At 30.8% G+C, this 27800-nt stretch overlaps 7 protein-coding genes across 9 annotated transcripts; 3 read left to right on the top strand and 4 right to left on the bottom strand.

Annotated features, from left to right (window-relative positions):
- Positions 1-68: 68 nt before the first annotated feature.
- LOC107064260 (uncharacterized) lies at positions 69-4166 on the bottom strand. Its single transcript, XM_015316700.2, has 7 exons — positions 4009-4166; positions 3798-3919; positions 1561-1754; positions 1325-1487; positions 1092-1240; positions 634-987; positions 69-557 (listed from the first exon to the last, which is right to left on the bottom strand). The coding sequence occupies exons 2-7, from the start codon at positions 3856-3858 to the stop codon at positions 414-416; spliced, it is 1065 nt and encodes a 354-aa protein (XP_015172186.1). The 5' UTR covers positions 3859-3919; positions 4009-4166; the 3' UTR covers positions 69-413.
- A 645-nt stretch (positions 4167-4811) lies between these two features.
- On the bottom strand, positions 4812-9479 carry LOC107064366 (uncharacterized). 2 transcript variants are annotated; one of them, XM_089178159.1, is made up of 5 exons: positions 9345-9479; positions 8446-9061; positions 8227-8358; positions 7186-8144; positions 4812-7101 (listed from the first exon to the last, which is right to left on the bottom strand). In XM_089178159.1, exons 2-5 carry the CDS (start codon positions 8795-8797, stop codon positions 5428-5430), a joined length of 3117 nt encoding a protein of 1038 aa, XP_089034285.1. In that variant the 5' UTR covers positions 8798-9061; positions 9345-9479; the 3' UTR covers positions 4812-5427. The 2 variants fall into 2 exon arrangements, with proteins under 2 accessions (XP_089034285.1, XP_015172497.1); XM_015317011.2 differs by having other exon boundaries at positions 4813-7101; positions 8224-8358.
- Positions 9073-10573, top strand: LOC107064367 (uncharacterized). 2 transcript variants are annotated; one of them, XM_015317012.2, is made up of 6 exons: positions 9073-9356; positions 9417-9601; positions 9812-9972; positions 10062-10181; positions 10256-10341; positions 10422-10573. In XM_015317012.2, the coding sequence occupies exons 1-6, from the start codon at positions 9290-9292 to the stop codon at positions 10565-10567; spliced, it is 765 nt and encodes a 254-aa protein (XP_015172498.2). In that variant the 5' UTR covers positions 9073-9289; the 3' UTR covers positions 10568-10573. The 2 variants fall into 2 exon arrangements, 1 of the variants encoding a protein (XP_015172498.2); XR_016178469.1 differs by lacking the exons at positions 10062-10181; positions 10256-10341; positions 10422-10573 and having other exon boundaries at positions 9543-10009.
- A 965-nt stretch (positions 10574-11538) lies between these two features.
- On the top strand, positions 11539-16802 carry SMC6 (Structural maintenance of chromosomes 6). Its single transcript, XM_089178021.1, is given in 19 exon segments — positions 11539-11929; positions 12107-12299; positions 12384-12536; positions 12607-12851; positions 12931-13050; positions 13182-13312; positions 13389-13589; positions 13732-13925; positions 14010-14156; positions 14252-14436; positions 14509-14819; positions 14901-15124; positions 15197-15366; positions 15451-15638; positions 15743-15908; positions 15985-16098; positions 16178-16375; positions 16460-16593; positions 16674-16802. Coding segments are annotated over 19 exon segments (3204 nt in total). The 5' UTR covers positions 11539-11824; the 3' UTR covers positions 16699-16802.
- A 572-nt stretch (positions 16803-17374) lies between these two features.
- On the bottom strand, positions 17375-18360 carry LOC107064374 (cuticular protein 1). The gene is made up of 2 exons (XM_015317021.2): positions 18319-18360; positions 17375-17977 (listed from the first exon to the last, which is right to left on the bottom strand). Exons 1-2 carry the CDS (start codon positions 18328-18330, stop codon positions 17420-17422), a joined length of 570 nt encoding a protein of 189 aa, XP_015172507.1. The 5' UTR covers positions 18331-18360; the 3' UTR covers positions 17375-17419.
- A 2343-nt stretch (positions 18361-20703) lies between these two features.
- On the top strand, positions 20704-21674 carry LOC107064384 (cuticle protein). The gene is made up of 2 exons (XM_015317033.2): positions 20704-20740; positions 20887-21674. The coding sequence occupies exons 1-2, from the start codon at positions 20729-20731 to the stop codon at positions 21619-21621; spliced, it is 747 nt and encodes a 248-aa protein (XP_015172519.1). The 5' UTR covers positions 20704-20728; the 3' UTR covers positions 21622-21674.
- Positions 21675-25165: 3491 nt separating this feature from the next.
- Positions 25166-26352, bottom strand: CPR3 (cuticular protein 3). Its single transcript, XM_015316651.2, has 2 exons — positions 26341-26352; positions 25166-26130 (listed from the first exon to the last, which is right to left on the bottom strand). Exons 1-2 carry the CDS (start codon positions 26350-26352, stop codon positions 25183-25185), a joined length of 960 nt encoding a protein of 319 aa, XP_015172137.2. The 3' UTR covers positions 25166-25182.
- Positions 26353-27800: the final 1448 nt, after the last annotated feature.

Raw genomic sequence — 27800 nt, 5'->3', positions numbered from 1 at the left:
TATATATATATATATATATATATATATATATATATATATAATATATACAGAGATTAATATAATACAAATAATAGAAAATTATTTTTTATAAATCTTTATATACATTACTATTGTCATGGATTATACATTTTAAAAATTTGGCTTTAATTATACAATGAATATTCTAATAATTTAAAAAGATTTATATTTAATCTATATATATATATTGCACTTAAAATTCTTTTTAATTTCATTAAATCTACAATTCGATCAAATATCGTAAAAAATATATTCACATGAACAAATTCTTCATTAGAGTTAAGATTTTTAGAATATGTCGTATATATATTTAAACGACTAAAATCTCTGTATATTTAATGTACTCTAATTATAAATATAATATTTAGATTAATAATAATATTTGTATTGGAAAATCACAGTCTCCGTTGACGATATCGTTGTGTAAGAGAGACAAGAATTTGAGCTACAAATGGCCATATAATAAGTAAAGTGAACAATCGCGGTGAACATTCTGGAAAAGGCCACCATTTTGGGTACAATCGATCGTTATTTCGTTCCTATAACATATAATTTATATATAGGTTAACTAATTACTTGTTAATTTATATTTTTATTATGCTATATGGAACTTACTCTTAGAGGTGACAAGGCTTGAAGTGCTTGGCCTTCCAAACTACGAACTCGTGCGGTTATTCGATCAAGATCTCTTTGTAAATTTTGCATTGTTGATGCTATTTGGTTAAAAAATTCAGCATTTATTTTATCATCTTTTTTTACTTTTGATCGACCTCTTTCTTGTTTTGTATCTACGTTTATTTCAGTAAGATCATTTATCTTAGCATGACCATTAAGTAATTCTAATGGATTTTCTTTTGCAGTGCTTTGCTGCTTGTTTACATTATCATCTGAAGCACTAAATGTAATACTTGTTTTTTGAACACTTGCAGAAGATTTAATGGCATCTTTTGGTGTTCGATCTGGAGCAGACTAATATATATATATATATATATATATATATATATACATATAGAATAATTTATTATAAATATTGGTTTTACTTTTGTAAAAAAAAAAAAAAAATGAATACTTACTTCAACTGTATCAATAAATTCTTCTTCTTCACCATCTGTATCAGGTGGTAAAGGACTTGCACTGTGACTACTAGCTGGACTTGTTTCTAAGCTACTTGTTATATGTCTTGATGTATTGCAAACTCTGTGCGGTGATGTTTCTCTAGATACTAAATAGATTTAAGAAAATATGTATTTAAGTTATATGAAAAGAAAAATATGATACATTTTTTACAGTAAAAATAGAAACAAACCTAAAGGAGAACCAGACAATGGCGAATCTGGTTGTGTGCGCATACGTTCTAAAACTGGTCCAACGAGCAATTCTAAATCTTCAACAGGTACACTCTCATAAAATGAATCCAAACTACCCACAAAAGTTGCTACATTGTCAGTATATGACATTGTTTCAACTATCTATATCATAAAAATAAAAAAATTATCTGATTTTTATAGAAACATCTAATGTATTGATAACACCAGCGCATACTTTTTTTAATTCTTCAACATAATTGTTCATAGCTTCTGTTCGACTCATATTGCCTAAACGTTGCCAAGCATCCCATTTTGCTTTTTTTATAACTTCCCAAAAACCTGGTTTTGGTTGTTGGCATGGTCCTTCTGTAGCTTGTTTGTAATAAGAATAAAAACGCAGCATAATTTCATTGCTAGGTTGGTAAGCTCCTGAAATTCAAATTTCTATGTAATACATAGTTATTTACAATCAAATTGAATTTATATTTTAATTAATATAATAATATTATTCACATAATATATAATATAATATAGTAATAATGGTTATATTGTAACATTTTCTGTGTGCCATTATCAACAATAATAGTAGGCACGACAGTTTTTATCTTTTGACCTTTGGTTAGTATATAATGTTTACTGATAATGAAGTATTCTCTACACACAAACCAGTAATAACTGGTTACTAAACTACTAACTAAAAATATTCTACATGTGCACAGTAATTGGATAGAAGGAATAAAGTATAATCCTTTTTTTCCTGTGATTTAAGAAATTGGTCATTTGCAGATTAAAGCTCTTTTCAAATCTTTTGAAATTTTAGTATTAAGATTTGAAATGCACTTAATTGATGTGTAGCTTTTCATATTTAAAAGAAATAATATAATAATGTACGTAACTTCACCCATTTCCGTTAATATTTTGGTAAATGAGTGGCTTATATGCATGAAAAATTATTAAGACTCTGACATAACTCACATATAATTATAATAAGTACTGTTATATATAAATACATAAACTGTTTTGGTAGTTTTAATATCAACCACTTTAGTTGCACGCTCGAGTTAATTCGAGCATGCTAAACAGGCCACATTTTGCACACTCGAGATAATTCGAGCGGTCTTGTATTTTATGCTGTTAGAAAAATTTTGATTAATTTTGTATTTTTTTCTTTTTTTGTGCAAAGACAATATCTATTGTCTATGTAAAACAAATTTCAATAGAATTGAACGCTATGGACAATTGATTATAAAATAGGAATCTATATAATATATATCTTTTGTTATTATAATGTTGAAATATTTATTATAAAAATTTGTAAATTAATATACATTTAATTGTATTCGTATTCAACTAACACAGGGAAGTTATAATTTTTTATATAGACTAGTTCATGCAACCCACATTGTAGAAAGTGAAGTGAGAACATTCACTCATCATCATTGCAGTATTTATATAGAATTTATTCTCACTTCCCATTTCTATTTCTTTCACTCATAATAATAATTCGTAATTTATGTTTATAAACTTTGTAGAAGGAAGCTTAAATCATTTTAGAATAATAAGCTTTATAGTTTTATTTCCCCAAAAACTGATAAAACTATAATGTAATTAGTTTTTAATTGTATTCTTTACTATCCAAATATTCGATAATATAATTATATATTTGCTAAATGATCATTTAATAAAGATTACAAATTAAGGTCGATACGCGTTACACTACAACTGTCGTTTATCATTTAATATATTATATATTATTTTATCTTACATAAATTTTATGTGGTAATAGTGTTGGAATATTTTTAAATACTAATTTCCACTGTATATTGTTAATAAAATTCGAAGAGTGAATTAACTTTCACTTTTCAATAAAGAAATATTAATATTCTTAGTAGATATAAGTATACATATTTATTTTAATTGAATGATTGCTACAATAACAGCCAACTTGTTTAGTAATGAGTATCAAGGTTCAAGGATATTTTAGAAATACTTTCATTATAAATTCATATTAGTACATATTTCTAATGAATGGTTTTTTTAGGTGTGTAATTTTATTAAAAAATATTGTTTCGACTTACTTATTTGTAATTATCTATAAATTTAATTTTATTTAGTTATAAGGTAATAGAAAAAATTTACGAGAGTATTTTAAAAGAGACGTTCTCTTATGTTAGCATTTTTTTCTATTTGTCATGATTGACGTTAATCGACAAGAACCGTATCCATTGTGAGAGAGTACCGTTCAAAGGGCATTTACCATTATCGCAAATCTTTCATCGTAAATTATAATAAATATGAACGATGAAATTAAAAATGTTCGACAAATGATTTTATAAAAAGTAAATTTTAGTATTGTTTATACTATGCAATACAAAGATGTATTTCGTTTGATTTGTCATATGTGTAATAGAAACTCGTCATTGTGGAGTAAAAAAATAAATTAGCATATGCTATAATTGCTGAATAAATTACCGTTTTTTGGTAAGCTTCTAATTACGTTCACAGCCGCGTTAAACTTCTCTTCCGTCGTCATGTTAATAACTTTGTTAAGGCTTCCGAAAGTATGCTTCACTTGTAATATTCCAACGTTTCTCCTGTCAATGTTTAGTCTTTATTAGATAAAAGATAACACACACGAGATTGTTTAAAGATTCGAAGAATGAAAATTTATCATGCAACTTACAAATCGACATACGGAGAAGAATAATTGCTGAAAACTTTACATGAGCTTATCGTCTACGAGTGACAGATTACCGATTGGATATTGACGATCGTTCGGTGATCGTGCAAGTCTATAAGCTTAGCGCATGCGCATAGTAGCGCTTTCTATATTAACTGTGACTATGCGGTTTTTTTACGCGCAGCTCTACAATCGTCGTAAAAATTATTATAAATATTTAACCACTGATCGTATAGATAGTTGAATACAGATAATAATTACTAGAATTATTATAATTTATCTGTTATCTTCTAGTACTTATGTAATAGCGTGTTCTCGATAATTTTCGACATTCAATTTATTGCAAATATGTTTACATCAATTTACTATTTTTTTATAAAGAAATAAATTCTTATTGTTATTAAATTAAATATTGACATTGTTTTGAATTTTAATAAAATTTGTATTTTTCTTCTGAGGACTGAATGCACTATAATCAAAGATTTGGGTGTAAATTATAAGATTTATTGATAGAGTAAAATAACACAGTTACAAGTACATAAAAGCACAACATTAGATACAATCAATTATTAGGTGGACCGGAAAGTAACGTCGCTTTCTAACCTTACATTCACACGAATAAATTTCTAACAAATTTATATTTTTAATCAATAATATAATCAACTTTGTTATGAACAACCTTTCTTCATCTAGTATGCAAATTTTTAATATCAAATTGATAAAAATCAATCGGTTTTTGATAAAAATATACAAAATTTGACATATGTAGAAACGACATTATTTTCCGGTCCACCTAATATGTATTATTATAATTCATTATTTTATAATTAGCAAATACAAATTGAATTCAATAAAGTTATGCTAATTTTATTTTTTATTAATAAAAATAAAATAAATTTTTATTAATAAAAATAAAATTTGATACTTATAACTGAATCTGTATCTATGCTTATTTCATTTCACTTTAATAAATCACATATAGTTTTATCAAATTTAATATAAAATAATTGCACTGTAATAACAAAATTCATGGAATGATTTTTGACGATAGAAGTAATAAAGAAATATTTACCAAAGTAATATAATATTTATAACTTCTATGTATATAATTATAAATCGAGAAATGAAAATAGGTATTTTTACATTTTATAAACAAATATAATATTTTTGATTATAACAATGCAATATTTTGTTATATTGATATTTACTTAAAAATTAATAAGGCACTTTAATTATTAATTATATTATTTAAGCATAATCAACTTCAAAATTAATTCTTTTAAAATAGATAACAGATCTATTAATTAAAATCTAAAAATATTTCTGCTAAATGCAATGATTTACTTTTCAAAGAAAAGTTTGCTAACTTACTACGATATAAAATTAACTCGAGAAAAAAGTACAAAGTGTTTTTCATTAGAGTTAACTAATTATACAATTTGCAGCAGTTAGCTTGTTTAATTTCATTGAATGAGCAGTTTCAGTTGATGTTGTACCTGTTGAAGTAATAGATCCTCTGCGTTTAATTATTGGAGGCATGCTTGCTGTAGTATCCAAAAACTCTTCATCATCCGAATCACCCTCCTTATCTTTAACATTTCCAAACTGTTTTCTTGATATTTCACGTATATATCGTTCGATCATATTTTGATTATAGCCATTAAAATTATCATTATTTGTAAAAACTGGTGAAATCTCAGTTGTCTTTTGTGGTCCATTATTATTTTTTTCAATGTACATTCTTTGAAGTTCCGCTAAAGCTTCGTCCATAAAACGCACATTTGGCTGTTTCCGATCAACTATATTATCCAGTAATTCTATGGATTTAGTATTTTTTACAAGCTCATTATCTTTATTTAACATAGTAGTAGTAAAACCCATAGGAAGCACAGGCTTTTGTGATGGTGGTTCAGTATGCAATGAAGACTTGTATATATTCGGCTGTTCATTTACTGGGTCTGTAGAATAAATGTTATGATTATATAGAATTCCTCTACGAACATCTTGCTTCTCTTCTTTTATTTCTGAAGGAAGTTGAACATTCATTTTCGGAGCAATATAAGTATTTTGTTTTCTTTCTTGTTCCCTAAATTCTTCATTTTGAGTAGGAAGATTTCTCCATCTTGCGCTATTCATTACAAGTTGAGCTAATTGCTGAATTGTCTGTTTAGGTACTACTTTATGAGGTTCTTCTGGATATTTAGAGTTTGTTACTACTTTAGCTGGTGTAGAAGTATCACATGGTACATAGCATGATTGAATATTAGGTTGATTTAAATGTCGTAAATATTCATAATGTTCACCTTGACCAGTAAGTAAACTTTCATCTATTGCTTTATTAAAATTACTTTTATTTGAATTTGCAGGTATTAAACAACTCGAAAACTTTTCTGACATTTGTCGTTCTGTTTCTAAGAAAGCAGCTGTAAGTATCATTGCTGCTGTAGGCTCTCTTTGTGTAAATAACTTTCTTCGTGCATGTAAGCTTTGTCCTATGCTTTGCTGGAGTCTTGCATTCTCAATTTTTTCCTCAATTTGTCTTTCCATTTCTAAAAATGTAGTCGTTTCAGTTATTAATGTTTTTGTGTCAAATTTAATGTTGCCAACTTCTTTAGCAATACGTCTTTCTGCCGAAGATTTCGTTCGTATTTCTGTATTTAAAATAGGTTGTAGTCCCAATCTTTGTTGAGCTTTAACAAATGGAGATTGTGATACAGGTCCCAATTTCGACCAAATTGTACCTGGTTTTTTTGATGGACTGGTTATTGGTGAAACAATACCAGGTTTTGTTAATATAGGATTCTTATTAACTAATTCAACATTAGAGCTTGGTATCGTACAAGGTACACGACATGGTTTTGGAGGAACTAAATCCAATTTCGGAGGAATCGCTCCTGGTTTTGGTGGTGGACCTAAAGTAATTATAGCTGGTTCTTCAGAAGATGGCTGATTTTCTAATTCTTCGTTAGCATTTTTATTAAGGACTTTAGTATGAACAACATCCAATAAATGATCTAACCGATCTTCTAATTTACTTTGTCGATCTCTATCTAAGGTCAAAAATTTACATACCATATCATTTTGTGCTGCAAGTATCTGAAACAAAATTATTAAGTAAATATATATGAAATTATACGCATTAATATTATTGCATTAATAATGAAAATATTGAAATAAAACCTTATTAACAACATCATTTTGAGAATTAATTGCATCAAAAACAAGTTGCTCCAGCTTCTGTGCTTTCTTTTTTCTTATTGGAACATCTGGCATATTTTCTGTATTTACAGCTGTATCTTTTAATTTATTATCATTTTCTGATGGAGTAAGAGAATCTATTGTGTAGTCCAATAAAAGACTATTGTCATTATAAGTTGCATTATTTGTTATTACTGAAACTTCAGGATTCACTTGAGTAAAATTATCTGTTTGTAATGAACGATTATATGTCTCATTCAAATTATGCTTTTTTTTATCACTTTCTGCTTCACAGAAAGCTACATTTAAATTTGATGTTACATCTTGCGGGTAATCCGGAAAGGTAGACCCATATTGTTCTGCATCCATTGTAGTAGATCTTGGAACAATATTTTGATAACGTCTGTAAGTACCTGATGGTATGTTTTGTCCATAAATAATTTTTTGTGGTTCTTGTGGCACTGCTCTATTATTCGTCATTGCAGTTTGATGTAACTGGTTTTGTTGCCTTAAAATATTAGGATTCATCATAGGTAAACCAGCAGTTTGTGTTGCCTCATTAATAAAATGTGGCATTCTTTCTTGGGTTATGTTATTTTGAAAACCTAAACCAGGAATAAACATATTTTGTTGTTGCATTTGATTATACATATGATTTTGTAAAAAATTCTGATTATGTTGCATATTTTCTTGTATTATTTGATTTTGTACATTCTGTACACTATTTTGATAAGGAATATCTCCATATGGATAACTAGAAAATATGTTTTGTCTACATTCTTTGATCGGTTCTTCTATAGGAACAGAAATGGGCTGATTCTTTGTGCTCATTTCTTGCATATTAGTATTAACAGCAACATCTCTTGTAGGAGATAGGGCACCATAGGGTCTAGCTATAATAGTTTCACTTGATTCTGGAGAATCAGGATATTCGAATTCACCTATTATTAACATATAATTATAGTTTATATAATTTTGAAATGCTCTTACATACCAAATTACAATAAAAAGTATTCTTACAACCAATTGTCCATGTTGGAGATAGAGCTTCTGTACGAAGAATAGATTTTACTGGTTCTTTTCCCTTATACTGCATTTGGAAGTTTTTAGATGATTTCACATCTTTCGGTAGAGATTTCATATTTATTGTGCTATCTAAAAAGAAGCATATATATATAAACAGAGCAAGTATAAAAGGACTTCATTATTATAAAATTAAAATTGACTATTATTGATACTAACCTACTGTATCGATTCCATTATCAATATTATTATCCAAGCGTTTACCTCTAGTAACCTTATCAATTAATTCATAATATTGTTCTACATCAGCACGAGTACCTGCTTTTTTTGCTTCACGATAACATATTAACACTTGTTTCATTCTTGAACGACATTGCTTCGCTGAAACATTATATCCTTTCTTTTTCATATATCTGGCTATGCTCTCCCATATAAGTATTGTTTTTGTAGCATATTCAAATTGGTTTTGCACTTGGTTATCTGACCATATAGAAACTAATAATGATGTACTTTCAGGCGTCCACTTATACTTAGGTATATTTTCGTTATTATCCATTTTTGATAAATTCATAAATTCATTTATGAGATCATCAAGGCAGCGAACATGGATGAAAAATGCAATACACCACTACAATACAAATCAACAGGTTGTTGATGAAGAAACTAGACGTATCCTTCCAGAATCGACTTATAGCTTACTATAGGCAAACGATTAACCAACGACCATCTCCAGCCAGACCGTTCAAAATTTTAAAGGATCGTTGTAAGCTTCTCTGATTGGACAGATGTAGATAATATAACTGTTCCATGTATTATGCACATCCATATTGCGCATCTTTTATGAAATCAAAATAAGATATCGAATATATCGTTTTGCATATTTCACAATAACGTAATGCATTTATTTTTACGAAAAGAAAATTTCTAACGATGTTGAGTAATAATTGAAAATAAAATATATAGGTTATTTTTTGATATCGAATCAAAAAAATTATAAATCATTTGTATACATAATATATCTATTTATATCAAAAACATTTTGCATTTCATTATAATCAATGACATGGATGATTTTACTTTTTATTTAAAATTTACAAAACCTATCATCCTTAACCTACCATATCTCAAAGGTAAATTTATTTCATTTGACAACTTTCTTAAATTCTTTTCAAAATTCTGTGCACATGTAGATCGTGTAATGGCTGCATTATGGTTGAACAAATTAACTGAAATAAACGAAAGTGTTCCGAAGGACAATCTTCATGTTGAATATTTGAAATTATTGTTATTTGCGCTACAGAAAAATAACCTTACAGGTATTTTTGCAAAATATCCACCTGAAGGTTCACTTCCACAGTATCCAGAGATGAATACGGTTTGTCAATAATAAAATTAACAATTTCTTCATTGAGCGATAATAAATTTGTTTATTATATTTTATTAACTTTTTACAAAAGAATATACATAATGTAATAGAGATTTGATTTCTAATGCATCAAGATTATATTTATATTGATATCGTAAAACCAACTTAACAAATATTACAAAGCCCAGTGTATATATAGTATATAATGTATTCTGTTAGGCAATGGACATGATAAAATTATTAATTCCAACGGAAAAAAGTTCTTTTCCTTCAATTTATACTGTAATAGGAAGTGGTATGTCCGAATTCGCTGCAATTCAGGAAATACCTAATTTTGGATTACATGGTTATTACGCTATATCTAATGAACCTTTACCATTGTATGTGAATATTCATTAAATTTTTGTAGAACTATTATTATTTTGTAATTATTACCTGTAAAAATAGATTTGCTTAAAAAATTGCATAGGTGGACACAAAATAAAACTAGATTATTGAAAAACAATTGGAATAGAAAAAAAGTATCTGGACACAAAGATTCTCTTAAATATAAAATGTCCAAGGAAATTGATTTACAACAAGAAAAAGAGTACTCTTTACAATGATCATATAGATTGGATACAAATAATTACTTATTAATTTAATTAAAATCATATTTTTTAGAAATAAAACAAGGGAAATATCAGAAAATGAAATAAGACCACGTTGGGGAACAAATCGTTATTTTGAACAACTTTTAGATCAATTTCGTTAGTATATTTATTACTGTATAAAATTATTACTATACAACAAACTGGTGAAAACTCATTCTTCGTTAATTTATTTTTAGCTTATATTACTACAGATCTAGAAATGACAACAGCAGATACATTATTGCATTTACTCGAAAACAAAAAATTAGATGAAAAAGAAATTAAGAATGATCCTTGTGTTTTATCTGTGAGAAAAAAACAATTCAAAAAAACATTTGATTAAATACCTTACGTAAAGACATCTTATTAAAATACATATTAATTAAAAAAAAAATTCATGATATGATTTTTCTCTTAATTATTATAATCATTTATTTGGATATGCGTCAAAATTTAAGAAAACTAGGGATGAAAAATAGAACATGTGGACTTTTTTTATATCATTTTATTGGTTATACTACAATGTTGTATATCTCGATTCTTCGAGTTGTTTTTCTCTTAGATATTGATTCTTGCGAGATATCGATAGTGTTTTGAGATGCTAACGCAAATTTCTGCTGTTGCCTGTGTCGCTACTTTCACTAGGTGATAGTAGAGACCCTATAGGAGGGACGCGCCATGTAGATTGCTGGGGGACAGAAACTAGTGAAGTCACGTGATTGCGCGCGAAATATTCAAACATTGAAATAATTATGAAATAATGAATTGCATCAAATACAGAAAAAAAGAACTATATTTAATGATAATTAAAAATTTATATTAAAATAGAACAGGTTACACAAAAAAATTATTATAAATTCAATAAGAAACATTCAATTAAGTTTGATTTGATAAAAGGCGATAAGTCTGTAAACAAACGATAAGTTATAGGTTAGGTTTGTACATTTATACTTGTAATTATTAAATGAGTAAATTAAACTTACACTTATAGAAAACTACTAAAAAAAACAAAACAACAAAATATAAATATCACAATAAAAACTATAAGTATTCCAAATTTAAACTAACCACAACCGTTAATACGTACTAAAGATAAACATGGCTGCGCGATGCAACGGAAGCTGTCCCCCCACATTTTCAGCCTTGTAATCCACATGGCGCGTCCCTCCTACAGGGTCTTTAGGTGATAGGAATTTTCTATTGGTTCCTACATTATTTCACTGTTATTTAAATGACCAATCAAATTAGAGAACAATTATTGGTTAGAATGTGCAGTTAGGTCGTTTTTCAATAGGTTTTGGAACGAACCTAAACTTTTAATTTATAGTAATAATAATGGCAACCTGGCGGGAATTATTTCCGTGTTCTTTATACAAATTCTATATCAAACTTTATTGTTTTATGTTAAATAATAGTAGTATATAATATTATATAACATAAATAATAGTGAGAGTAGAAATACAACCAAAGTTATTAGAAATTTATTCAATGTAAGGTTGTATGATAACGATAAAGTTGGCTTGTTTATTGTTTATTTTATAATTTGAGTGAGTTTTCTACCGTTGTTTTCTTTTTTAATTATACAATTAAAAATTTTGAGATGGGAAGAGAAGAAAGAATGAGAACAAAAAGAAAAAATATAGCATATGAAAATAATAATGAAAAAAGATCGAGGAATCTTAATGATGACACTTCTATGCAAGAGGTAATTATTTTGTAGTTACAATATTTAATGAAAAAAAAAATATTTAATGAATAATAATTATTATTAGTAAAAAATAAAACAATAACAATATAAAATTGTTTATTCAATCAGATTTTATTTACTAATATATATTTATATTTTAAGTAATAAACAAACTATTTTATTTTTCTGTTGCAGTGTACTATTGGTAAAATCACCAGAGTTGCTATGCAGAATTTTATGTGTCATGATGCTATGCAAGTAAAACTTAATGAAAATGTTAATTTTATTGTGGGAAGAAATGGAAGTGGAAAAAGTGCTATATTAACTGCTTTAACGGTAGGACTTGGAGCTAGAGCAAACGTTACTAGTAGAGGTGTATCCGTTAAAGGTAAGGATATAATATAATATTATAAATATTAAAGTTAAAGAATTTTATATTTGTACACATATTTAATTTTGATATATTCAATAGATTTCATTAAGAAAGGTAAAAGTGACGCTCTCATAGAAATAACGTTAATTAATCAAGGTCTTATGGCTTATAAACATGATATATATGGTGATTTAATAACAGTTGTTCGGTACATAGGCAAGCGTTCTGGATATAAAATTAAAAATTGGAAAGGTATGTACATTTTTGTTTTTTACATTCATTATTTCGCAGTAATGATTTGTTTATTATATGTGTTTTACAGGTGAAGTCGTTTCAACGAAGCGTACTGAATTGGAAAATTTATTATACGCAATGAACATACAAATAGATAATCCTATTTCAATATTGAATCAAGATATGTCTAAAACATTTTTAGTATCATCGAGAGATGAAGAGAAATATGAACTATTTATGAAAGCTACACGCTTAGATGTTATTGGAAATAATTATAGAGAAGCTTTAATTTCTAGCGAAGAAGCAAAGGAAAAATTAAAACAGGCTAACGAGGTATACATATATTTTTTAATGATATTAATAATAATTTAATTTCTGATAAAATTAAAAATAAACTAAGCAAATTTTATAGATATTACATAAAACAAAAGAAGAAGTGGATGAACTTAAAGAAAAAATAGAACTATTAAATCAAGTTGATAGATTAAAAGATGAATTGGAAGATTTACATATGGAATTACAGTGGGCTATTGTAAGTTAATATATTATTTTTATTTTTAATTTATATTAATATCTTATTGTTTATTTGTTTATTTGTAAGCTGTGAACAAAAATAATAATAAAGATATTAGAACATTGTTTAAAGTAAATATCTTTAACTAGGTTATATCAGAGGAGGCAAAATTGCAACATTATGAAGAAAATCTGCAGAAGTGCAAACAGAAATTACAAGAGCTTGAAGAAACTTCCGGATCAATGGAATTCAAAGATAAAGAAATTACTGAAAAAATTATGTAAGATATAATATATTAAAAAAGAATATATATATTTATTTAACAATTTTTTTTATATATTATTTTCATTTTGTAGGCAATTACAAAATGAAATACAGATTGCTGAAAAAAAGGTTTCAGATAGTTCAAATGAATTCAAAGATATTAAAAATAAATATAATATGGAAAAAGAAACACATTCCGATAAAATAAAAGAATTGCGTGTTGTACAAGCGAAAACGAAATATTTGGAGGATGATATTAATTTACTTCGTAAAGAAATCCAACGGCTAGAATGGTAAGTTGATTGTAATTGTGGTAAGATGATGTAAATAATATAAAATAGAATAATTATAAAAATGTCTATTATTAGTATATACATGATTATTTCTGTTAGCATTAAAAATTTTTCTATTTTTAATACTTATTTATAAATATAGCGGAGATGATAATCAGGATGAAAGAAACAAGATAAAACAAAGTCTGGAGGATTTGCAAAATAAATTTGATGAAGTTGAAGCTATGTTACGTACGAAGGAAACTGATTTAATGCATTTAGAAACAAATAAAATAAAACGTTCCCAAGAAGTACAATCAAAAAGAATCGAAATGGATAATAATGAAGTTCGGATTCGTATGTATAAATATTATTAATACATTGAATGAAATATTTTAATTTTTATGTTGTACAATTTATCGTTTTTATATTTAAAAAAAGGCAATCTCAAACGAGAAATACAAATTTTAAAGCAGCAATCTGATAATGCTTTAATTGTCTTCGGACCAAATATACCACGACTTCTTAAACGTATCGAAGAAGAAAATAGAAAAGGACGATTCAGAATGGTACCTCGTGGTCCTTTAGGTTTGTTAAAATAATATTTTTAATTAATATTTACATATAAAATATTTAAATTATATTACATATTAAATGTTTTTGTATACTCAATTATTAAACAGGTGCACATGTAAAAATGAAAGACCGAGAATGGATTCCTGCTGTGGAAAATTTTTTGGGTGCTAACTGTCTTACTACATTTTGTGCAGATAATAGTGACGATGCTAAAATTCTTACTAAGATCATGGAAGAAGTTTATCTTAACGAAAGAGCGCCTCAAATTGTCTATAGTAAATTTTTTAGTAAAGTAAGTCAAATAACTGTGATAAAACATAAATAAGAAATAATATGAATAATAACAATTTACGTTTTTTTTTAGGTTCATGATGTTAGTCAACATTGTACACATTCATCCAACTATTTCAATATGTTAGAGGCAATGGATATATCGGATCCTGTTGTAGCCAATTGTTTAATAGATCAATGGGAGATCGAGTGTATATTACTCATTCCAACGAGTTCAGAAGCGTGTGAAATTATGTCCGATGCAAGTAAAGTTCCACTTAATTGTAAAAAAGCTATAACTCAACAAGGTGATTTGTATTATCCAGATCCAAATTATAAAACTTACGGGGCAAAAAGGGGAATAAAGGCGAAGTATCTTCAAATATCCACCGCAGAAGCCATTAAGTGATTATATTTATATTTTATATTTATATTTTTATTTGTACTAGTAATTAAAAATATCTTATAAGTTGTATTTTCCGATAGTCAATTAGAGGAAGAACTCTCCATCATCGAAGAAGAAAAAAATGTTATTACAAAATTATATGCAAATCTATGTGAAGAGAAAGAAAGGACAAATCGAGAGTTAGCAGATGTTAATGTTAAAGTAAAACAATTACATTTAGCACGAGATAAATATAAAGCAGCAATTAATGATTTAACAGATAAGATGAAAGCGAGTGAAGCTACATCTATAACCGTATTTGTTAGTATAATTTAAAGTAAATCACGTGTAAAATAAGATATGTATTAGATAATATATTTCATTTATTTTTTTATAGCAAACTGAATTATTAGAGTTAGAAAAAAACTTCAAAATAAAAAATCTGAAGAAGAACGCTTTAGTATAGAGATAGAAAAACTGGAAAGGAGTATTAATAATTTAGATATAGAGATTAAAAATTATAGAGAATTAAGATACGGCTTAGAATTGAAAGTCAATCCTTTGAAGGTAAATTATTATATTATATATTTGTTTTTTAATATATTTGTAAAATTATTTATTTTGATCTATTTTAAAAATGTGATTTGACAGGAAGAAATTCGTCGTCTTAAAGATGAAAAAGAAATGCTTCATTTAAAAGGTCAACAATCAGCCCGTACTTTAGAGAAAACAAAAGAAGTCATACAAAGTGCCGTTGTAGAGTTAGAAAATCAACAAAAAATAAAAAATAAAGCGGAAGAAAATGCGATGAAATGTTGCTCAAGGATAAACACACACAGGTTGAAACTTTTTTTGCTATTTCTTTTTTCTTCATATAATTAAATCTTTTACATACGTATATAGATGAAATTACATTGTAATTTTAAATAATCTTATCCTATAGAACGGTCAATGAAATTCAGAACCTTTATAAGAGTTTGAAAGGAAAAATTCATGAAGTTGAACGATCGTTGGATTCTAAAGAAAAATTATCTAAAAAGTTAAAAAACCTGAATGAAAAATTCAGTAGCGTAATTGAATTTTCTTCTGTCATTGAAGAGAACAATAAAGTAAGTTATTTACACAATTAAATTTTTAATTTTATGAAATTGTTATATATATATATATATGAAATTGTATTTATAGAATCAGTTGCAACGTCTTCAAATACGGAAAAAACTGTATGAAGATATGAAAGAAGCTATTGGCGTAAAAGTAAAAAATTCTTTTTCTACTATATTAGCACTTAGAAAATATAAGGTACGAAGATTTATATTTTATTTTACAAATTTCATTTTGTTCGCTTAGCTATGACATAACGAAATGATTATTTTTTCAGGGTAGTATAAACATCGATCATGTACATAAATTATTAACACTAAAAGTAAGTCCTGAAAATGATAACCAAAGATCAGTTAATGATACTAGATCATTATCCGGTGGGGAAAGATCTTATTCTACAGTAGCTTTCATGTTAGCTCTTTGGGACTGTACTAACTTACCATTCTATTTTCTGGATGAATTTGATGTATTTATGGTATGTCTCGATCATTTTTTATATTAAGTATTATCTACACTCTATGTGACGTTTACTATGTTTACTTCTAATATTTTATTCTAGGATAAAGTAAATCGACGAGTGATAATGGATATTTTATTAGATTACACAAAATCACATCCTCAATGTCAATTCACTTTCCTTACACCTTTGGACACATCAAATATACTAGCAGAAGATTTCGTAACGATACATCAGTAAGTATATCTTGTATTATTTTTGTAATACAACAGAACGCAGAATAGATAAATAAGTTTATATTTCTATTTTTTTTCAGATTAGCTCCGCCGGATAGAGCGTAACAGATAAATTATATTTTTTATGAAATTTTTCTAATTATATTTTAGAGTACAAAATGAAAATTGTAAAAAAAAAATGAAAAAGACAATTTCAAAAAAACGTACAACACATTTTCTTTGTTATTATATAATAGAATTATTATTTTTTTATGGATAAACGATAAAGATGTTGCTATATTCAACGTTTCAAGAAATTAAGGCTTGAAGACGTTGAAGTACCGCGAAATATATCGGGGAGGAGGATATGTTAACTGTAAGTAGATCAAGGTTCAAGTCGTTGCGCGAATCTGGTTCGCCAGGAGTTCCCGAGTAACGCAATATCTTATATTACGCGCATTAAGACGACGCTCCATGTGCGTTTGCTGGGTGGAGGTGTGGGGCGTGGTTACGTTGTGCAATGATTGGTACTTAGCGTTGTTGGAGAAAGTATTCGAAAAACGATGCCCATGAAACTGCGCAAACCGAGCTCGTTTACCAAATTTCTACTTGCGTTTTCTTTTTAGGAGATCGCACGGAGAAACGTTAATTATAGTCGCAAGACTTTTAATTGATATGTAAATTTTTTTACAACAATAAAAAAATACTTAATATGAAAAAATATGGTGATAAGGTAAAAGGGTAATATTAAGGTCTAAAGAGAAAGGCAATTTTTGTACGTAATTGCTATAATACAAATTTATTGATCAAACATTATTCCTAACAAGAGACGAGTGAAGAGATCGGTTCAGTGGTAGAAGGCCGGGGGTGCTTGTGCGTACGCAACAGGGGTTGCCAATTTAGCTATGGGTGCGGCGTAGGCAAGGGGAGCGGCGTGGGCGATGGGAGCTGCAGCGAATTTGGCTACTGGTGCGGCATAGGTCAGAGGAGCAGCATGGGCGACATGGGCGACTGGGGTTGCAACGTGAGCTACTGGAGCAGCTGCTACGGCTTTGACGGCAACGGTGGCAGGTTCTTTGCGTACAACGGCGTTGAATCCATTTACGGGGTCAGCAGTGTAGTCGACGGTGCGTCTAGAGCCATCAGCTTCGAGAAGAGAGTAGCTACCCTGAACGACATCACCATCACGAGTCTCATGTTGGCTCTTGGCATCTCCAGTCAAGCTGTCGTGGACATCATAAGCGTAACTGTATTGGGGATGTGGGTCGAAATCGGTATCAACAGCTTTAGCTACTACAGCTTTAGCTACTGGAGCCACCGCTACTGGTGCTGCAGCATAAGCTACAGGAGCAGATGGGATGAAGCCGGCATTAGCGGCGGCCACGAGGGCGGCGAGGACTACGAACTGAAAGAAAAAAATAAATTTATTAATTAGAAAACACTTCGAATATTTAATTTATTTAGCTCGACTTAATGATTTTTCCTAGGTTTTTTTTTATATGTGTTTGCTTAGTTTGTCTCCCGGATTTGTATGTCCCAAACGATCAAAATGCTAATCGTGTTTCGCTTTCGAATAGATTACATTCGCGGCGTCATTCTAAGGATTACGATTGTTTCGTATTACGACCGATTTCTGTACTTTCTTTCATGAAGACAACGATGATTTACACGATGTAACCAAGAGAGAACGAAAGTGACTACTATTCACAATTTTTCAATACGAATAAAAGCGTTCTTTCGTTATACCTTGAAGGCCATTGTTCTTCGAGTGAATTGGTAGATCTGTCGATCTGCTAGTTTGTGATGCGAATGATGCTATGGATGGATGGTTTTCGGCTTTTATACTCGATGGAACAGGGCCTACGGGGCAGCTGACGTAACCGGGTGACGGTTCTTTCGACGGTCAACCGATTCGCGGCCACGGAGCGATACGAAATTGAGCAAGAAATCGGACCACGCCCAATACGACCAGCCGGCGATGGTTGGATCATCAGCACCATGGAGGAACCATCGTTTCGTACTGGGCCGCGTCCTTGCTTCGAGTTACTTAATTGTAACACGGACCTTTCTTTCGAATATCGCCTTTCTTTTCGACCTTGTCATTCGATCCGTTTATCGAGATATTTAATTACCAGTCTATCTGTCTACCCGTCTTTCTATTTTGATTTCATTTTCTAACCATCTATTATTTTTTTTTACCCTCATAATATTTTCTATATTCTACTTTCTCCTTTGTACTATTCTTTCGGAGAAGTTTTGATGAAATATTTATGTCTTTTGCAATTGCACTCATTAAAGTCTCTAGACATATGCTTTAGATGTAATATTTAACTATAATTCAATCTATTAAATGAATTAAGAGCAATAAAGAGCTTTTATCATTTAGTTGATCTTAAATAATAAGATTTAAATTAGGATATTATATTTCTTTAAAAGATTGAAGGTAGTATATTAGGATTACCGAAGTATATCCGGTATATAATTCGTCGTCGGTCAATAGTACACAAACTTCCTTCTTCGGCCTTGAGCACTACCATATTTGGTGAAATCAAAGCCGACTGCTTTTGTTGTTTTTTTTAATTAATATAAAAGAAAGAAAAAAAGCATAAGGCTATAGGACAAAGGACCCGATCGAACTGGATCCGGATCCATATATGGATATATTTTAGTACCTGTTACATATTGTTTTTTATGGACTTTTTTGAAATTTGTTCAAATTCTCGATTATGCGTAGAAAGACTTGTAAGAAAAAAGAAACTCATGCATGTAAATTCGATTCGACATACACGGATATAGAAAGAACATAGTGTGATCTAGATGAATCTAGTTAAAGCTATATCGCCGCATTAAAATTCAGATTTCGCTCGAGTTTCTTAAGTCTTCCTGGGCGTATTGCCATGACAAAAGACGTCGAACCAGCGAAATCTTGATTTTCGATCGACACGATACAATTTCCGAAGCCGCAGGCTGTCAATCGATTGGAGCGTACCACCAATTCGGCAGCCCACCTATTTTTTCTTTATGAAAGTGCTCCACTTATTTCTGGTGATCCCGCCTGGTGTAACGTTAGATATGACGTAACCGAAAAGGTAGTTCTTCGTTGTTCAGGACATACAGACTGACACGTTTCCTTCGAAACTTTCGCGACGCACCATCGTTCGCGATTTTTGATACGTGGCATCAAGCTTGAAACTTATGCGAGAGGAACAAAGAAAGGATATCCTTTCGATCTGTTTGCTGCCAAAAATGCTAAGAAATTACAAAGAGATAATATAGTAACACACACACACAATATTATTTATTCTCATTTATTTCCACTCTACTTCTGCATAATTTTGATGTATGTTATATATCATACGTGATTTTCTATATTAAATTAAGTGAACTATGTTAGAAGCAATAAGATATTCAGTAGAAAGTTGCCATTTACATAATGCAACTTTAATCTTTTCATTTTGAATGGAGCTTTTATTTTGATATAAATTATGTTGAAAGTTAAATTTATATAAGAATATTTTAATATATATCAATTAATAATTGCTAGTGTAGTAAAAGATTGTACCTATATCAAGACAATGATTGCTTTAATACTTTTAATGTTAATAATTGTTTTATGCCTTAAGCTTGAAGCTATCAGCTTCAAGAGAAATAGATAAACTAAACAAGATCATTATTGCTTTATTCGTTAGCAAAAAATCTTCGTCTGCTAGTAACTTTGACAAATTAAGAATATAAGTTAATGTTTTTAATATTTCTGAATATTCTTTAAAGATCTCAAATGAACTGTAAGTCTTTTTTACTTCATTACAATATGTATATACTTTTTAGTTAAAAGAAATTCCAATTAATTATTAATGATCATTGTATTCACATAAAATAATACTAATCTTAGAGATGCTACAATTTTAACAATCTCTTGATGCTTTTGAAAATAATTGACACGAATATATAGATCATATAAAATTGACACTGACCAAGTTCAAGTGCGATCAGCTTTAGTCGCTATCAGCTTTGTCGAACTTTCGAAGTCCGGTAAGTCAAAAGTGATAGTGGGGGAAAGAGTAACCGCGCGAACTCGAGTATATAAGCAAGCGAGGATTAACGTTGGACATCATCAGTCGCTTAGTCGATCCAAACAAACCAAGTCTATTCAACAATGGCCTTCAAGGTGGGTAAAGGATCGATACAGCTCTTATTTTACAAACATCTAGTGCCCAGTGCCCATAGGGTATCCTGTCTGCAACATAAGCTAGAATATTAGAACAATATTTGTCTATGTAAAGTTTTTCTAACGAATTATCTTCTTTCTTTCAGTTCGTAGTCCTCGCCGCCCTCGTGGCCGCCGCTAATGCCGGCTTCATCCCATCTGCTCCTGTAGCTTATGCTGCGGCACCAGTAGCGGTGGCTCCAGTAGCTAAAGCTGTAGTAGCTAAAGCTGTTGATGCCGACTTCGACCCACATCCCCAATACAGTTACGCTTATGATGTCCACGACAGCTTGACTGGAGATGCCAAGAGCCAACAGGAGACTCGTGATGGTGATGTCGTTCAGGGTAGCTACTCTCTTCTCGAAGCTGATGGCTCCAGACGCACCGTCGACTACACTGCTGATCCCGTAAATGGATTCAACGCCGTTGTACGCAAAGAACCTGCCACCGTTGCCGTCAAAGCCGTAGCAGCTGCTCCAGTAGCTCACGTTGCAACCCCAGTCGCCCACGTCGCCCACGCTGCTCCTTTGGCCTATGCTGCACCTGTAGCTAAACTTGCTGCCGCCCCCATCGCTCATGCTGCTCCTTTAGCCTATGCTGCAGCCCCAGCATACGCTAAACTTGCTGCTGCCCCAGCCATCAGCTACGCCGCAGCTCCAGCCCTCAGCTACGCCGCAGCTCCAGCCTACGCCAAGTTGGCCGCTGCCCCAGCCGTTACTTACGCCGCCCATGCCGCACCCATCGCCTACGCCGCACACCCTGCTCCTCTTGCCAAGTTCGCACCAGCCGTTTCTTATTCTGCTCCAGCCTTCTCCTATGCCGCCCCAGCTCTCTACCACTAAGTCCACTTTTGCCCTAACGTACCAAGTTGTTGTCGACTAAGGCCGAATCTTATTTATTTTTATTAGCAGACTAAATGTGACTGATTAAATTGAGTTACTAATCTAATTTTTTGATTTGTCTCTACCACAACCCCGATCTCTCTTTCTCTCTTCTTTTTCTTTATTTTTCTTTCTATTTTTAAATAAGCTTATTTATATTATTATCACTGTGAGGACAATGTATATATATATATATCATTACGTCTTAAAATTTGCTTGAATATTATTTATCATAAGTTACTCTTCTTTCTTGATATTCTTGATCAAAGGGTTAAGTTCTCCTCTACTAAAAAGTGATATCCATAGTTTGAGTTCTTTTTGACGATTACCTAAATTGACCCACTTTCTCCGTTTTTTGACTGTTCTTTCTTGAACGCCTTCTGACACATGAAAGATACACTCTGTAATCCAACATCGTTGATCCGAATTGCGAACGTCTACCGACACGACAGCTTGAAAGGATCGTTTATCGCTTACATGCTTCGATTCGAAGAAATCGTTGGTGCTTACCATGAAATTATACATTATTTTAATGCAGGTAAATTGTTAATTGTAACTTAGGTTATTTCAGGATCTTGTCTATAAAAAATTCGGAGAAAAATATGATGATTCAAAATGAATGTAATAAAGTAATGAGCGGAAATTTTATTACGCATGTAATTATAGCTATAAACAAGAATTTTTCTAAATATTTTTTGTATTGCATGCAAATGACCAAGTCTTGATCATTATTTAAGTAAGTTATTGATATCATTGAGCTGATTGGTTTTTTATATGTAATTTTCCTTGATCCTTTCTTCAATTATCCTTGGCAGTACTTTGCGATACTATCCGAGGACATAAAAGGACATAACAAATTTATGAATTTCAGATTAAGTTAAATAAAATGATAGAAAAATAAGAAATTTCACGTGGGTATTTCTTGAAGATAATATGGTTGTGATCGTTACTGATTGCACAGGCCGAATTCGTTAACGAGGGAGAAAGGAGTCCAAATTCCAGTACACGATTTAAAATATTATGCAATCGAAAGGAAACGGAGCGCACTCGTAATTTTTGGAAGTACATATATACATATGCATGAGGTGTGTGCGAATATAGGTGCGTGAGTGTATGTAGGCGGATTACAAAGTTGAACAAAATTAAAAACTATCGAGTAAGAGTCATTTCTAAATTTTTCATTTATTTTAGCTCATATCATTTTATATATTGTTAGAATACATTCACGTTTTTATCGTTATTGTTATTCTAGTTTAAATCAGATTTTATATATTATTCGACGTTAGACTATGTTCTTTGTTCTTTTTACTCTTCATAGTACATGTAGGTATTTATTTCAAGCTGTTAGATTGAAAATTGAATATGCATTTAACCACATATCGTAGATTTTGAATAAAATATATAAATAGTTTAACAAAAAGAAAAACTAATGAAAAATATTTTCGCGAATACGTTTTTATATAATAATTAAAATCGATAAAGAAATCCATAGCCTTCAGCTGTCATTTTGTTGATTTGGTCGAATTCTTTAGACTTCCAAAGCGGTATATCAAAAAGTGAACCGGTTTCTTGAATGGTCTGTATATATGTATATATAGATACGTAATACGGGGCGCGATTACGAGAAGGTACATAGTGACATTGGGCGCGGTTCTTCGATGGTCGCGGCTGCAGCCCTGGTTTATTTGGTGAAAGTCGAAACCTTACACATATATTGTTTTTTTCTCTTTCTTTCTCACTTTAATTGTGTCTCTCGTCGCACGTGCGCCTCTCACTTTGTCTGCCACCTTTTATCGTGCTCCATTTTTTATTTAGACCATATCGGACGAATTTACAGTGCAATCATGAGTTACGTAGCATGATAATTGCAGGTGGATTATATAATACTTTGTTGCCCTTCAACTTCGCAGACGTTTTCTTTTTTCCTATTATGTCCTTGCAAGGTATTATTATTTCATTTACAAAAGAACATAAGTATAAAAAATTATAATTTAATCCTTGTGTTAGATTAAAAACTTTCTTATCGTTTAATGCTAAAGCAAAAATTATGAATTTTAATTAATAAATATCAAATCAAACGAAACAAATATATAATTACTTTGTAGATTCAACATAAAACATTGTTATACTTTGCAATTATTCTAGAACGTTAAATCGAAAGCTGTAATCGTAAGAATTTGGCCGAGTATCAACTTGTTTTATCTACTTGCTACCACGTCTGATCAATGCTGATATTCACTACTTACTCCGAACGAATAGCCACATCTCTTTCAGTGTATAATGTTATTTAAAAAAATTGAACAATACTATTTCATAGTAGATATTCCTTTTCAATCATGTGTATAAATATAATTGATAATATCATTACGATGAATTTTTAAATAAAATTTGAATTTCTAAAAATCAATTTAATTATATTAGAATTATTGTTGTAACTAAAAGATAATTTAAAAAACAGATCGTCTGTACTTTTGATCTTATTACGCATTTTCTACGCAACAAATAGTACTTGTCTAGCATAAGTTCGTTACGCGGTCAGCATGCGTAGTCGAAGGTCGAGGGGTATTACGATGTTCGCATACTTGCTCGCATACGCACATTGTTTGTTGCGTAAAGAACGTATACGCGTCGACATAACACATTTTGCGTAACGGTGAACGACGATGAATTGACTTCATGGATGAACGTGACAAGCCATCGATCTATCCATCGGTGACATTGATCGCAACGCTTTTACTTTATTACACCCACACTCGATCATGTATTGCGGGTGCATCATGCACAAAATTATGTCGATATAGATGACTTGATTTTTTTTCCACTTACAATGTCACTCGATTGTTTTCAAGTGGTCATGAAAGTTTGATATATTTATTATTTGCGAGTATTTTAACCTTTGGGAAGAGAAAATACAAAACTAATAATTATAATAATGATTAATAATTATAGTTATTATTTATTATTTATATATATATCAATGAAATAGTACTATTGGAACATATATAATATATACATCACACACATAATAGATTATGATATAAGAAATTTTACATGTACAACATTGATCATTAATCATTTTAGCATTTCACATAATACAATGTAAGAATAGTCGAAATGTTATTTTAAGTGTCAATGGATATACTATATTATATCATGGACGAATAATTTAGATTTACGACTAGTGAAAACAAGACTTTTATTTTTTCGTTTCGTGCATATTTTTATAAAATAAGAAATAAGAAAACATGTTAAGAAAGTTGCTCGATTTCACCAAAAAAGAAATGAACATTATCCAACCAATTTCAGATCTTGTTTGGTATATAAACGAATATATCATAAAAAAGAAAACTTTAGGCTTTTGTTGTTGAAAAGTTTTGCATAGTTGACAACATTTTTATTTTTGTGAGGTATAAAGGAAAAGAATTCATTTCAGAAGATTACAAGTGATTTATTAAAATCTTAAAAATAACATATCATTCGATGGACAAGTCGTGTAAAAATTGAGATTAGGCGGTATGTGTTTTAGAGGAGTGCAGGTGCATAGGTTAAACTGGCAAGGGGTGTCGCATAGGCAAACGGTGAGGAGTATGCTGCCGTATAAGCAGAGTAGGTAGGATAAGAAGCTACAGCTCTTGCCGTTGGTAATTGGACTAATCCTCGTTGAATATTCTCTGTCTGTCCCAATCGGAACTGAACTGGACTGGCGAGAGCTCTAACTGGTGTAGATCTCTGTTCCTGCTGTTCTTGATGTTCCTTCTGTTGTTGTTCCTTCTGTTGTTGCTCCTCCTGTTGATCATCTTGTTGATCTTGTACTTGTTGTTGCTGTTGCCTGACTTGCTGCTGAATTTGACGGCGCGTCTGTTCTTGCTGTTCCTGTATCTGTCTGAGCTGCTCCAACTGTTGTTGCTGCTGTTCTTGCTGACGTTGTTGCTGCTGGCGTATCTGTTCAAGTTGCTGTTGCCTCTGCTGTTTCTGAATTTCAAAATCTCGAGGAGCCGGAGCGTTCTTCAGAGGTCCTGTTCTAGCTTCGACAACTTCAACATCCGAATCCGGACCAGTCGCAGGAATAGCTGGAGCAGCCGGTGCAGGTAAAGGTGCAGCTGCCACAGCAGGTGATACAGCGGGTCTATAGGGTACGAAAGGTGCTGCGATAGCAGCCAAAGCAGTTACAGGTTCCCTGCTAACAACGGCATTGAATCCATTTACAGGATCAGCCGTGTATTCAACGATACGCCGAGTTCCGTCAGCTTCGATCAAACTGTAGCTTCCTTGAACGATATCACCGTTTCTCGTTTCATATTGAGCCTTTGAATCACCCGTCAAAGTGTCTTGGACGTCATAGGCAAAACTATACTGTGGTGTTGCGTCAAATTCTTCTAGTCTTGCCGCAGGAACAGCTGCTACAGCTGGTATTGCCGCTGGTACCACCGCACATTGCCCGAGTACCGCCAACCCCAAAAATACGACGAGCTGAAAAAGAGGAAGTAAGAGTTGGCTGTATTCCTCTGCTGTTATAAGACAGAAATTTTGATCATATTAAGATCTAACGTTAATTTATGTTATTATACATATTATTAATGTAAAAATAAATCACAGGATTTAAGAGTTTTTATCCTTTCATTGCTTTTAGTCAGGATCATAAAATTTCTTCTATTTGAGGAGGTTTTTTTTCTAACTTACCTTGCCAGCCATGTTTGTTCACAAGAGGATCGGCAGAAGACTGATGCCTCGGGGTAAAATCAGTGGCACTTTTATACGTCTCGATTGCGGCTTACGTTTTCGTGCCATCCGTAGACAATAACCCGCGAGAATTTCTTGCACCCAAAGTCGCGACACGTCAAAGCACCCGCCTTTGCCGCCCCCACCTAATCTCTTGGTAGTATTTTCTTTCTTCTTTTTTTTACTTAACGACCTTCTCATAATCGTTGCGATACAACCTGGGCTTGTCCAGGACACGATGCGCACGTGTACCAACAAGCACAATGAGTATGCGCGCTTATGTTTCTTCATAACGAATCGTGTCGCATACACGCGACCTGTATGTCAATACGCCAATGACCAGGAACGTTCCTTGTACACCGAGGTCGTTTGACGAAAGCAACTCCTTTGAGTTGCACCTCAGCGTACTGTCCAGGCGCCAACCTTTCGCGATCATTGGGGTTGCTCGCCTCGATTTGAAAAAACTGATGATTGAGCTAAGTCTCACTTATTCGTTCTACAACTTCAGTTTTCTATTTCATTGCTATTTTTATCTTTGACTGTCTAAAAACATTGCAATTTTTCTATATTTATGTGTGTGTAAAAACCTTTAAATAAAAAATTACATATTCCTTATAGTATAATATTACCATAACGTACAATAAACTTCTGTATAACGCCAACAGTGGGTCAAGATATTGTTTTTATATAACACGATTCTTCATACAATAGTATAAAATGTAAACATTTCTTGCGTTTAAAAATTAAATTTGTTTTAATTGAACATTACACTGTAATCTTCATCACTACTGATTTATTCTGTTTTGTAATTGATTTTTTGATTTTTTATTTTTGATCACTATGTTATAAAGAATAATTTACAGATTAGATTTTCAAGATTTATATCTAATGTACATGTTCCTATGAACAAATTGTAAATTATTTTTAGAAAAATTAAAAAAAAATAATAGAAATCGTATCATTCGAGAAAAATTATTGTCATTAAGATTTTCTACAACACATCCATCGCAAATTTATTTTACTCGTGATGTTTTAACAACATTATACAGGATTCTATCATATAATATAAATCAATACCAGATAATTCTTTTATATCAGAAGCTACTTTGATAAAGCCAATTTTTGGTAAAACATTTATTATTTCTTTGATTGTTTATTAGAATTCTTTTGTAAGTTTTTGTAAAAATATTATTGAGAATCACTTGAAATCATACACCTTATTCGTAAAGGAAATTCTTTGTGTATACCTACTTTCATTATTTAAAGCAAGGATCAAGAATTAATTGTCGCTAGTTTTTTACTAACTGACACATCGAATATAATTTTCAATTCTACGCACGTTTCTCCGTGTACTCTCAAATTTCCTTTACGAAACAATGACGAATTGTCGATAGTTTTTCGTCGAATAATTTTCTTCGTAA

This window comes from Polistes dominula, unplaced genomic scaffold (assembly GCF_049000335.1).
Source record: "Polistes dominula isolate Pdom_NZ unplaced genomic scaffold, Pdom_raw_medaka contig_77, whole genome shotgun sequence".
Taxonomy (NCBI): domain Eukaryota; kingdom Metazoa; phylum Arthropoda; class Insecta; order Hymenoptera; family Vespidae; genus Polistes; species Polistes dominula.
Note: the sequence above shows the minus strand (reverse complement) of the source record. Positions and strands in the feature narration are given on the sequence as shown.

Bases quoted from the DNA above. Each gene is read 5' to 3' on its own strand.
- LOC107064367 (XM_015317012.2), top strand. From the start codon at position 9,290: ATGGATGATTTTACTTTTTATTTAAAATTTACAAAACCTATCATCCTT. The intron at 9,973-10,061 runs GTATGTGAATAT...AAAATTGCATAG, and splicing joins TCTAATGAACCTTTACCATT to GTGGACACAAAATAAAACTA. The intron at 10,342-10,421 runs GTTAGTATATTT...ATTTATTTTTAG, and splicing joins ACAACTTTTAGATCAATTTC to CTTATATTACTACAGATCTA.
- LOC107064260 (XM_015316700.2), bottom strand. From the start codon at position 3,858: ATGACGACGGAAGAGAAGTTTAACGCGGCTGTGAACGTAATTAGAAGC. The intron at 1,488-1,560 runs GTATGCGCTGGT...TTTATGATATAG, and splicing joins ATGTTGAAGAATTAAAAAAA to ATAGTTGAAACAATGTCATA. The intron at 988-1,091 runs GTAAGTATTCAT...TATATATATTAG, and splicing joins AATTTATTGATACAGTTGAA to TCTGCTCCAGATCGAACACC.
- LOC107064366 (XM_015317011.2), bottom strand. From the start codon at position 8,797: ATGAATTTATCAAAAATGGATAATAACGAAAATATACCTAAGTATAAG. The intron at 8,359-8,445 runs GTTAGTATCAAT...GCTTCTTTTTAG, and splicing joins TAATGGAATCGATACAGTAG to ATAGCACAATAAATATGAAA. The intron at 8,145-8,223 runs GTAAGAATACTT...TGTTAATAATAG, and splicing joins TCCAACATGGACAATTGGTT to GTGAATTCGAATATCCTGAT.